At 39.8% G+C, this 12557-nt stretch overlaps 1 protein-coding gene across 5 annotated transcripts in view; it reads right to left on the bottom strand.

Annotated features, from left to right (window-relative positions):
* LOC126196656 (kelch-like protein 26) overlaps positions 1–12557 on the bottom strand; it is a 347281-nt gene that overhangs the window by 33250 nt on the left and 301474 nt on the right. For all 5 annotated transcript variants that reach the window (XM_049934584.1, XM_049934583.1, XM_049934581.1 and 2 more), the window contains one exon: positions 7534–7719. In XM_049934584.1, coding sequence (XP_049790541.1) covers positions 7534–7719 — 186 coding nt within the window. The remainder of the gene's footprint in view (positions 1–7533; positions 7720–12557) is intronic.

Genomic DNA, 12557 nt, shown 5'->3' with positions numbered 1-12557 from the left:
GGCTTTCGACTGGCGAATAATTTTCGAGCAGCAAAGGTCGACACCTTTTCCTTCACTCTGATTTCCTGAATGAGCTTTTCATCTTTAAAAATGGGGCAATCTCGAGAGGAAGCTGCATGGACACCAATACAGTTGATGCAACGAGGGGATGGAGGTGGACAAGCACCCTCACATGGGCATCCTTGCCACACGTAACACATTTGGCCGGGTTGGAACAGGACTGGCTGGTATGATTGAACTGCTGACACCGATAGCAATGCGTAGGGTTTGGGACGTAAGGGCGAACGGAAATTATCTCAATAGCCCGCTTTTATGTTCGATGGGAGTTGAACTCTGTCAAATGTCAAAAAGACAGTACGGATTGGAACGATGTTCGTGTCAACCCTTTTCATGACTATGAACAGCAGTTACGCCCTGGTCAGACAGGTAGTGTTGAATTTCCTCGTCGGGCAATCCATCGAGGGAGCGTGTGTAAACGACTCCATGTGAGGAATTTAAAGTGCGGTGCGCTTCCACCCGGACAGGGAAGGTGTGTAGCAGTGAAGTACGTAGCAATTTTTGTGCCTGGAGGGCACTGACTGTTTCTAACAACAAGGTGCCATTTCGTAATCTGGAACAAGACTTTACAGGACCTGCAATTGCGTCGACACCTTTCTGAATAATGAAAGGGTTGACCGTGGAGAAGTCGTGACCTTCGTCAGACTGAGAAACAACAAGGAACTGTGGCAACGAAGGAAGAACTGTCTGTGGCTGAGACTCATTGAACTTACGCTTGTGAGCTGACATAGCGATGGCGCGCTCCTCCCTTGTGGGGGCCCTCTCTGAGGGCACTCCCGCTTTAGGTGATTGGTCACACCTCAGGTCACACCTGCCGAGAAACGGACGGAGGGACTAATCGGCACTTTCAGAAGGTACCAGCTCGTGTAATCACCCCTCCCTGGGCCTGGCCATTACCAGGGGGTACATACATGTTCTACCTGTCTACCCGGGGTGGGGAATTACGCGTTACCCCGTCACCGGCTACGCATGGAAATGCGTGGGTCGGCCTTCAGACATGCACAGGGAGGAAAAAATAGAAAGGGAAAAACAAGGAAAGGGAAAGGAAAGAAGAGAGGTCTCAAATGCTGCAGCGGAGAAAAGGGTAAAGAGAAGAGGTAAGGAAAAGAGAAGGACAAAGGAAGGACTAAGACTTGCAAGCAGAGAAAGCGAAGAATGTGTTACATTTTCAAGCATCCGTCTCCGGACATAGGCACAAAACATACTCCCAGAGGGGGAGAAACGGAAGGAAAAAGGCGAAGGTGAGGGGGGGGGGGGGCAAAGATGGCGGATGGGGACGGATGCGGGTAAGGAAGGTATGCTGCCCAGAAAGGAAGGAGGGCCACATTAGCTCGGGGTCCTGTGCTCGCTACGCACATATCCACAAAAGAGTTGTGGACCCCTGGGGGGAACTATACTAACAGTCTATTATTGAACCGTGTCCTTAATTTCATACTCAAATAATTATTGTCTTTCGCTCACCAGTGCATAGTTTTAGGCTGTGTCGGTGGGCCGGTGTGGAATCAGCGCCGGTTAACAGCATGGCAGCATCGAAGGTTGGTTTCAGCATGAGTGCCGGTGAACGGATTTGTAGTCAGCAACAGTGAGCAGCAGCTGTCACCGTTTGCGTCTGTTGCTGGTTACGGGGTCTACAGCCCGGCGATGTGTGTGAGGGCTGCTTACTCTCCACACTGGATCTTTGTCGTCAAATAGTTCTTGTCATAACTCTTCTTAGTCACAACTGTTGAGATTTTCCTTTAGTCTTTTCTTGTGTGGTATTTATTGATGTTCACCCCTTTTTACCGTTTATACAGAATCCACCTCTGCAAAACAATCCCCCGTCTTGTTACTACTGGTTGCTATGGCAACTCACAATATCTTTTTATCTTCATTTCGTTTGAAAATTTCTCTTTCTTCGAATCCTGATCAAGTCGGTCGCCATGTTCTAAGGGTTTCGGTGACAACAGAAGCAGTGCAAAACTGGATTGCGAACTTCACACTCTTCTTAATACAGTTGACTTGAAACGTTTAGCTGATCCGCTCTGGATATGTGGCTGCGTGAATCTCCACAACTTCTTCTCCGAAGAAATAATGCTGGTTATAGGAACTAAAAATTACTCTCTCACTAGAAATAACACGGTACCCTCATACTTCCAGTTGTCACAATATATTTTCAACTATCACAAAAAACAACTTTGCCATTTCTCGTGTAAGTGTTTAAACTTGTACAAGTCAACTTAGTCATCAAACATTAGAATTCATAAAACACAGTTTACTGTCCAAATCATTTTTAAACGTGACATACATCTTGCCTCGTTCAGAGCTAAGACATGAAGAAAGATAGTCAATTGTTCGCGTCTCTTTTTCTACAATAATCACTTTCACTAACACATCAAAGAATACTACTCAAATATTCCTTGTGTTTTTCATCATGGCTTCTGTGGCGCTGGCGGCAAACACTTGTCTGCATCATTGAACAACCACGCTTACATTCTTCTCATAACAAACTTCCAACCTGCACACAAACAGGTGGTGCAGTAGATACGCTTCCCCTCATTCACACTCATACTTAAAATATCGGGTGTTCGAAACGGTGGAAGGCTGAGTATCTCTAGAATTTACACCGAAATTCTCAAGGCACTACAGTACGTAGGAGGAGGTATGACGTGGGTCTGTACTTAACACTAAATACGGAAGGATATGAACACGTTTTGTAGCATTCTGTGCTGCATACAGTAGAGGAACCATTTGGAAACAATGGTTTGTTGTATCAGCACGACAATGCTCGCTACTGTAAAGCAGTATCTGTGAGGTAATGGTTTGCGGACAATAAGATTTCTGAAAAGGATTGGCCTGCCCAGAGTCCTGACCTGAACCTAAAGCAATAACTTTGGGATGAATTAGAAAGTTTACTTTGTTCCTGACTCTGTTGTCCAACATCAACACCTCATCCCTCAGCTCCGAATGAATGGGCTGTTACTCCTCCACAGCCATTCAGACATCTCATCGAAAGTGTCTCTAGCAAAGTTCAAGCTCTCAAAACCAAAGAGTGTGCACAATCCATATTAGTGTACATAAAGAGGTGTCCAGATATTTTTGATCAGATCATATGGCTTACTTAATGGCTAAAACAGTCATCCAGTACCAGTAACAGCAGCTTAGTGAACAAAAATTTGATTTTCAGTGTTCAATGTAATTATTAACAGAATCTGAAGATTTAAAATGCTGGAATTATCTACTTATTAAAAGATATATCTTATGTTAATGGTTTAACACAAAAGTCAAGTATTAACACATTCCGGTCGTTGCCCGTAGAAACTACGAGCGCGCATTTATTGCCGTAACAGTCGGCGCTCGGAGATTCTCCGAGCGCCGCCTTCTCGATTATTATTTCAGGTTGCGGCGCATTATATCCGTGCAGTGACATCTGGAGTTGAGTGTTTCGGTCTTGTAGTACATCGGACGACCGCTAGATGGTGTTCCTGCATCCTCTAAGCGCTATGTCACTCAAAAAAGGCGCCAAAACAATTCCCGCGCATTCACTCTTGCAGTGTGCTTATGTAGTTGTCTTTATCGCAAACGTTTGTCGTAAAATGGGGGACAGTTTGACTGAAGAGGAAATTCTGAGGCTGCTGGAAGAATCTGGATCTGAAATTGACGATGATGGATTTCAAACTGAAAATAGTTCTTCTGAAATAGATGGTAATTATAATGGTCAGTCATTGTGTTTACGAATCACAATTATAATCTCGGCAGTTTCACTGACTTATGTCATTTATTTCGAAGGTAACAACGAGTGGTCCGAAAATGAAAATGAGCCATCAGACGTATTAGAAGAGTGTGAAGCTCCCATTCAAAAAGGCAGAGGCAGAATACAACAACAGCAGTCCCAAAACAACGTTGTTGAATGGGTAAATGATGATGTCCTACAACAATTACCGCTCTTTGAAGGCGTAAGCAATGTCTTGGCACCTTTGAGCGCCAAAAGCACTGAATTTGACTGTTGGAGCGTCTTTATTGACGCAAATGTCATCAAAAATCTAAAGACAGAAACAAACCGCTACGCTGCAGCAACAATTTCCAAATTGCGGATGCAAAATAAAATAACTTCCAGGTCGCTTTGGGCCAGTTGGTCTGCTGTGAAGCTACATGAGATGTATCAGTTTTTTGCTATAATTATTCACATGTGCCTTGTACACAAACCAAATATTACGGACTATTGGAGCAATGACCTAATGCTAGATTCCTCCTTACCTGCAAAAATCATGAAAAGAGACAGATTTAGGTCAATTTACTTTATGCTTCGCGTAAATAACAACGACAATTATGTACGAAGGGGTCAACCAAACCATGATCCTATACACAAAATCCGACCTTTTTTTGATAACTGTGTACTGAAAAGCAAGAACAGTTTTTCTCCTGGCGAGAATCTCACAGTTGATGAAGGTTTATGTCCATTCAGAGGGAGAATTCGATTTCGAGTATATATCAAGAACAAACCAAGCAGGTATGGTATAAAATTTTTCATTCTAAGTGATTCAGCAACAGGATATGTTTTGAACTGTGAAGTGTACACCGGTGCAGGTGAAAAAGACAACAGTGCAGATTCAGTGGTGCTACGTTTGTGCAACAGTTATCTACGTAAGGGTCATACATTGTACATGGACCGCTTTTATACTTCTGTAAAATTATTTGAAAAGTTGTTTGATGAGGGCACATCTGCTGTTGGCACAGTAATGAGAAACAGAAGAGGCCTACCACAGGAATTCAAACAGAATAAACTAAGAAGAGGTGAAATCGTATTCAAGAGAAAAAATTCCGTGCTAGCACTTCACTGGAAAGATACTAGGGATGTGTTTGCCCTTTCTACCAAACATAGAATGACAAGTAGTGTTACTAAGACAAAATCCAAGGCTGGAATGGTAGAAAAACTGAAGCCTGATCTCATACTTGATTATAATAAAAATAAAACTGGTGTTGATCATGGAGATCAGCTGGTGACCTACTATTATTTTCAACGACGAACAATGAAATGGTGGAAAAAGGTATTTTTTCATGTATTTATGATGTGCGTGGTCAATTCTTACATTCTGTACAAGAAACTTCGGCCTGTCTCTCACAAACGAACCAGCTTGTTTACTTTTATGGTGAACCTGGGAAAACAAATACTGGAGAAATCCGGCGAAGTTTTCAACGAAAATAAAAAGCAGGGTTCAGCAGCAAACAGGCTAACAGCAAGGCATTTCCCCACTCACGTCCCATCGACAACAAGCAAGAAATATGCATCAAGATATTGCATTGTTTGCTCTGAGAAGGGCGCACGGAGTACTGGCAAACGAGTGAGAAGGGAGACGAGATGGTGGTGTGAAGAATGTAATGTAGGATTGTGTCTACCTGACTGTTTCAAGCAATATCACACAAAGACAAATTTTACTCAATGAAAAGAGTTGTAAAAATTCAATGAAATAATTTTGTACATTTATTTTATAATAAATTCTGATTTCTTGCAATTTCAAACTTTTTTTCTACCTCTGAATCATCTAATTTTCAAAATATAATAATTCTGTAAATATATGATATCTTACAAAAAACTTTAAACAAATGTTTAGATATAGGATGATAACACACACATCAGTTAAAAGGTTTTGCTTTCCTTCATTACCTTTTGGTCAGGAGCCATGTAAAAAAGGCGCAAAAGTCTACGACTTCTGAGGGATTGCAGTAGTATCTGTGGCCCGACTGCAATGTGTTAAAAGTTAGAAACTAAGTTTGTGTCTTGAGATAACATAACCTATGGTGTGCAATTTAGGCAGAATGTATTCAACCAGTATTTGAGAATGAAAGCATTTAGAAACTTCAAACTAACTTAACGTAAAATTTTGAACCTTAATGCAATTTTTCTTGCCCCTACCCCCCACACACAAAAAAGTTTCTCACTTACAAGAGGCATGACATTTTAATTTATTATTTCTTTACTACTAAATACATTTGCAACACGTTTTGCATCCGGTATACCCACATATCACTGAATGTACTGGCAGAATAATACCATTGTATGATATACTGTTCAGGAGTCATGACATCGTAAACATCCAGATGCTTGAAAAATTAGCTTCTCTTAAAACTGGGCACAAATTATCCAGACTATACTCATCCCAGAGTTTGAAAACACTGAGAGGGTTACTGCTCACAATTGGATGAGGAGAATTTGGTCACTGATATTACCCTTTTCTAGGAATTACCTAAGTGATTTAGCAATATTTTGAAAATCTGATTGATAGGGACCAACATTGGGGGGAAAATTTCATTTTGTGATTAGAAGTTTTCTGTAATCACAATTAAACTCCCAGCAATTGGTAAATTATTGGAAACAGACTATCATTCTGCTTGCAGATAAAATGCTGCAGAACAAACAGGCACAGGCAAAACTGTGGAACAGTTACAATGGGCAGCATCTGATCTCACAATAGTATGTCACTTTTATATCAGAACCACTGATCACCTAAATCATTTACACATTTTTTGCATGACACAGAGTTTACATCTTGGACTTGAAAATATTTACATGTGTCCTGTTATAGGACAATAAGAACATTTATGTTAATTGAAGAATTAGTTATTGTTACTTATTAGCATTTTAAGCTAAAAAACTGAATGCAAGGTAAGTCTGACAATGGTGTGCCTCGCTTTTTTTGCCGTTTCGAAGTTCCTAAACCAATGTATTAATCAGTTTCAACTGCCAAACGAGTTATTCAGCTGCAGTTTCATGTCTTGCTAGATTGAGTGATACATTTTCAGATGAGAAAGACTTACTGTTTTTATAATCTTGTGTTGACTGCAGTGGGAATTTTGAGTACAGCAGCAGCACCAGCAGCGATAATGATAGCAGAAGGTGGCTTAGATTTTGCAGTCCTGTCAAGTCTGTCATTAGAAGTGTAGTATTAACTGAGATAGGAAATGAAAAATACCTTCACACTGAAGGAACCATCTGGGAATTTGGCTGAATAGAGAGAAACTTATCTGCCGGGATGGAAAAGATTCCAACCCTGTTCACAGTACCTTAAAAACATCACTACACTGTTAGGTAAGAAAGAAGGGAGGATGATGAACATGGCAACCAGTAACATAACATCTTCCAACAACTTAAAGATAACTTAAAAGGACCATGTTTTATGACAGGCTTTGAGAACACAGAAGTATAAAACTAACTGTATGCATCATGGTTAGTTGCCAGGCTTTGAAGACTGAAATGACTGAACTTTTAATTTTTTCCCCCTCAAACAACTTACGGGAATTCAACCAGTAATATTTACAGTTTGTGCCTTGAAAATGGCGGGGTGTACGCCTGCCGAAATATTGGCGGTCACTGTAAATATTGCCTTGCTGAATTCCCGTTAGTTGTTTGAAAATTGTATATGCCAGGAGAAACTCAGGTGTCAATTCTTAGACATACCATTTCCAGTACCATGAAAATAGGGGAATATCATACATACATACCTGTCTATACAATGTCTGATCCATATGCGAGTGAGAAAGAACTGTGTCCAGATCCCAAGGGGTGATTTCAGTGAAGTGTACTCGTCTTAGGATACGTTGGGCATATGGAAGTCTCTGCTGCACACAGCTATCCGCAGTGGTGGGGGCAGGCAAAGTTGAAAGCCATCGAATAACAATACGGAGCACCTGAAACAGCATAAGGTATGTTTGAAGAGCGTTAAGTATAGTTGATGGTTGGAATCTTCTGTCATTTAAGTATTCTTACACATATAGAAACTTAATCACTCACAATTTAGTAAAAATTTGAAAGTTTACTTGTAATACCCAAGATGGTTGGAAGAAACAACAACAAAAACAACAACAACAAAGAAGTGAAGAAAGAAACATGGTTCAACTCTAGCTGACTTTATACAATAATATAATTTACACTAAAAAGTGTAATTTTTCCCATACATTGTTCACTTTTGCTCCAAGGATGTAATTTTATTGCTGTAAGTTGGCCACTTTGCCAACTACAATATAAACACCTTCCCATCCCCCAGCAAACAGTACTTTTGACCACATTTTTAAATATTTTCCAATTGAATTTATTGTTTTTATCTTCACAGTCAGTAGCAGTGTATCACTTGTATCACCAAATTTGCAGATGGAATTTAGTGCACTTTATTTTGACCACTTTTCTTGAATTTTAATCATATGCCCATGAAGCAGTAATCTTTCTCAATTCCTATTTAGATTGTTTGCTCTTAACTGGTTTAGATATTTTATGATGCAGATACCTAGTCATAGCACTGAACAGCAAAATTATATTAAGAACATTTAATGCAAGCAGACTGGATAGTGTAAGTAATTTGTTCTGGAATGCACTACAAAGATATTTAGTTTACATCAAGGTAATTTATTAAATTATTAAATTTGGGAACTTAGTGGTTCCTGTGTCAGCTAACAATCCAGTCTTTGGCATTTATTGCTGGAATATAAATTCAACACAACAAGCTTACATTTTCCAATGATGCCCAGAAACAGTAAACCACTAATGAAATTCCTCAATTGCTAGATCATATGATATGTGTGAAGCAGTTTAATGATACAAGTTGCTTAAAAGCCCAATTAAAAGACAGAAGCTGCTCAATAATCCTATCTACTTTGATATTTGTTATTCATGGAGATGACAGCACTGACATTTGTTACAAGATAAAAAGCTTTCCTCAACCTGAAGTTTTTTTCAAAATCACAGTGCTTTATTACACATGAATGGTCCTAATGAATGTAGTATGCCCTTGCTGCCCTCTGACCTTCAGACTTACTAACCCAAAACAGTAATTGTGTGATGTGGACTCCAAATTGTGCTATTTGCATTTACCTGTACAAATCATTGCCAGATGCAAATTTTTAAACAGTGCAACTTTATTTTGATACTCATTGTGAAAGGTGAGTTCTGAAATAAATTTGAATGGCTGTATTGTTTCTTTTATAGCAGGGAATTATAAATTGGAATTTGGGCTTCCTTAACATACAACCTGTTGTGCATCCATGAATGATGCACTGTGCATAAGCACAATGGTGTGTTTCTGCATGTTTGAATGTTTTGCAGCCATGTAGTTTTGAATAGGTTCTAAAACGATTAGATACATTATTCTGTAGCACCATTCCCATATATTGTTATGCACTATACAGGTCATGCAAGGAATGATCCTCAAACTATACAATTATGAGACAGAATGGCAAAAATTCTTGTTTCCCCTCATCCTCAGAACAAGTGAGACTGTCTCCATCTGGGATTTGAGCAACCTACTCTTTCTTTCTCTGTTTTCCCAACCTATTCCTCTTTCCTTCCCAACAAAGGAAATAACAATATCAAAAGCTGGTATAGTTTCCGGTGCTTTTACATATGTTTACAGGCAGTACCATGAATTTTGCCCTCTGAAATACTTGTCAGCCTTTCTATGTCGTAATTTTACAATTTTTTGAAATTAATTTTCCTTTGATACAAATGATCAACAAAGACAGGTATTAAGATTACACTCATGATCATTTTATTTCCAAAGCAGTCCCACTCTTATGTGAATAAGCTATTTACAGAAATTCTGCTAGTCCTGAGGCAAACAATTTTGTACGTATGTATATGTGGCAAAAAAATCTCTGAAGCATCTCTAGAAATTATCAGGCATGATGAAAGGAAGAAATAAAGTGTTGCATATCAGGAGTTCAAAGCGTTGCAACACCTGTAAGAACTGCATCTAATTAGAAGAGGGCTATTAGGAAAAAAGTCTAAACATTCAAGCAGATTGACAAATACCTGAAAGCGGCAAATCAGTCTCAGTTCACCTTCATTACCCCAGTAATTACCACTAATTTTGGACTCATCTTACAACTTCATTATCTTGCTACACATAAGTGAAATAACTGTTACACAATCAGCAGTGCCACCTTTTCCTTAGTAGTGCTCATTTTTATGAACATTTACAGTGATGAGTTTCTTCCTATTTGGTAGTTACATTCAGTTCTATAACACTATAATTATGTATGATCAGAAACTTACATAAATATGTAATGTGTCCATATGTTTTGATAGTGATTCTGACAGCAAAAGTACTGTCTTATCATCTCATGGGCAGCAAGGTACTTCACACTGCATGTAGTTCAGCATCACATATGATGACCAATTCACGTAATTTCCCCAAAGAGAGATCTTGTCATACTATACAGAATGGAGAAATTCCCAAGATTAATTCTATTTGAGATGTGTGATATATATAAAATAAGCATGCAAACTGATGAAACTGGCATACGGTGACTGGTATATCTACCAGCACGAACAATGTGTTTTTTGTATGGTTATCAAAAAATTTCAGAATAATGAAAGGAGATGGCATCCCCAGGTAGTGAACACAGATAACAGCAGGTGCAATTTACAAGTATTTTTACCTGATCGACAACAGGGTTTGGCTTGTTTTGCAAGAATGCATTGTGAAGCCTTAAAATCCATTCAAATGAGATCAGGGTTTTTGCTTAGAAAAGGCAGATTTGTTATCAGTGATAGTGGAAAGGTATGTGATTCAATCATTGTCACTCTTTTAGACAGACTACATGATTACACACACACACACACACACACACACACACACACACACACACACACACAACCATTATAGTGTCAAGTACCAGTGGACATTTTGTCATTAAAATAATGCCCCACTAATTCATATTAAAGTATTTCATAAATTTTCCTGTAACAATCAAGGTGAAAAGGTGCTGACGTCTGCTATGACATACTTCATGCCACAAGGCAATACCCATTTTATAAAGGATGAGACTCAAGCCTGTTTGTACCTACTCTGAATTTATTGAGATGCTGACACAGAATTCCGTGCAGTTCTTTCACAACTATCATATCACAGGAAGCATAACAACAAAAATAATCAATTTTTTATGATGTAATGTAATTGGATACATAGCGGCAGGGGAACACATACATGAAAGGAGATTATACTTATGCAAGCTTTCGGAGCCAGTGGATCCTCCTCCTGGCAGAAGGGTTGAAAGAGAAGGAAGAGGGGTGAAGGAGAAGGACAGGAGAGATTTAGAAAAAGAGACAGATTTTGGAACAGTCACCCAGAAATTCAGTTCAGGGGAGATTTACCAGATGGGATGACATGAAAAGATTGATTGTTGGGGACTGCACCAGACAAAATTTGAAAACATGAGAGCTTAAGGGTGGAAGACAGGGTAATATGTAAGACAGATTACAACAAAAACATTGTGCACAAGTTACAAAAACGTGGTGCAAGAGTGAAAAGCTAAGTGCATTGTGTGTAACAGATGTGAGAGGAGGAAAGCAAAAAATACACATGTCAGAAAATGAAAGACGTATTAAACTAAAATGGAGTGAAGAAAGGAGTAGGTACTTTGAAGAAATGCTGAGGCGGAAGGAATTAACGTAAATTAAAGTTAGGTAGGTGGCAAGAGCCAAGAACATGTAGTAGCACTAGTTCCCACCTGTAGAGTTCTGAGAAACTGGTGTCTGGAGGAAGAATCCAGATGGCGTACGGGGTGAAACAGGCAACAAGACAACAACTGTCTTGTTTTAGAGCGTGCTCTGCGACATGATATTGTGTGTTGCTGGTATACACCCTCTGCCTATGCCCATGAATCCTATCTGCTAACTTGGTGACAGTCATGCCGATGTAAGAGGCCGAACAGTGTTTACATAATAGCTCGTATATGACTCGTCGTTTCACAGGTGCCACGCCCTTTGATAGTACATGTTTTGTCAGTTACAGGGCTAGTATAGGTGGCCGCAGGAGGGTGCATAGGGAAAGTCTTGCACCAGGGATGGTCACAGGGATAGAGAGCCACGGGGTAGGAAGATGGATGCAGAAGGAGCACAAGGGCTGCCAAGCGTAATGTGGAGATTGGAAGGGTGACGGAAAGTCTAGGTGTGGTGGGAAAAATCTTGGACAAAATGGATCTCATTTCACGGCAAGCCATGGCCTTATGGAGGTAGCTGATTAATACATTCAAGACCACGATAATACTGAGTGACAATTGGTGTGCCCTAAAATTATGTTTTGAGCGATCAGCAGTACCAGGATTGGCTGTGGCAGCCTGGGAAATCTGCTTTTGAACTAGGCTGGTAGGGTAATTATGTCCCGTGAAGGCTGAGATGAGGATGGTGGTGTATTGCTGTAAAGAGTCTGCATCAGAACAAATATGTTTGCCTCGAATGCCAAGGCTGCATGGGACTTAATTTGACATGGAAAGGATGGCAACTGCCGAAATGTAAGTACTATTGTTTGTTAGTATGTTCTTTGTGGACAGAAGTGTGTACTGGCCAACGGTGAGGATGAGAACACCATGAAGGAAAGTGGCATGGGATTTGGAATAGGACCATGTGAAATTTAACTGAGAGAAGGTATTTGCAGATTCCAGGAATTTTAACAGGTCAGCCTCACCACGAGTACATATGGTAAAGATTTCATCAATGTATCTAAACCAAACCAGAGACTGAAGGCTTACGAATC

Source organism: Schistocerca nitens, chromosome 1 (assembly GCF_023898315.1).
Source record: "Schistocerca nitens isolate TAMUIC-IGC-003100 chromosome 1, iqSchNite1.1, whole genome shotgun sequence".
Classification (NCBI taxonomy): domain Eukaryota; kingdom Metazoa; phylum Arthropoda; class Insecta; order Orthoptera; family Acrididae; genus Schistocerca; species Schistocerca nitens.
The sequence above is the reverse complement of the archived record's forward strand: the minus strand, read 5'-3'. Positions and strand labels throughout refer to the sequence as shown.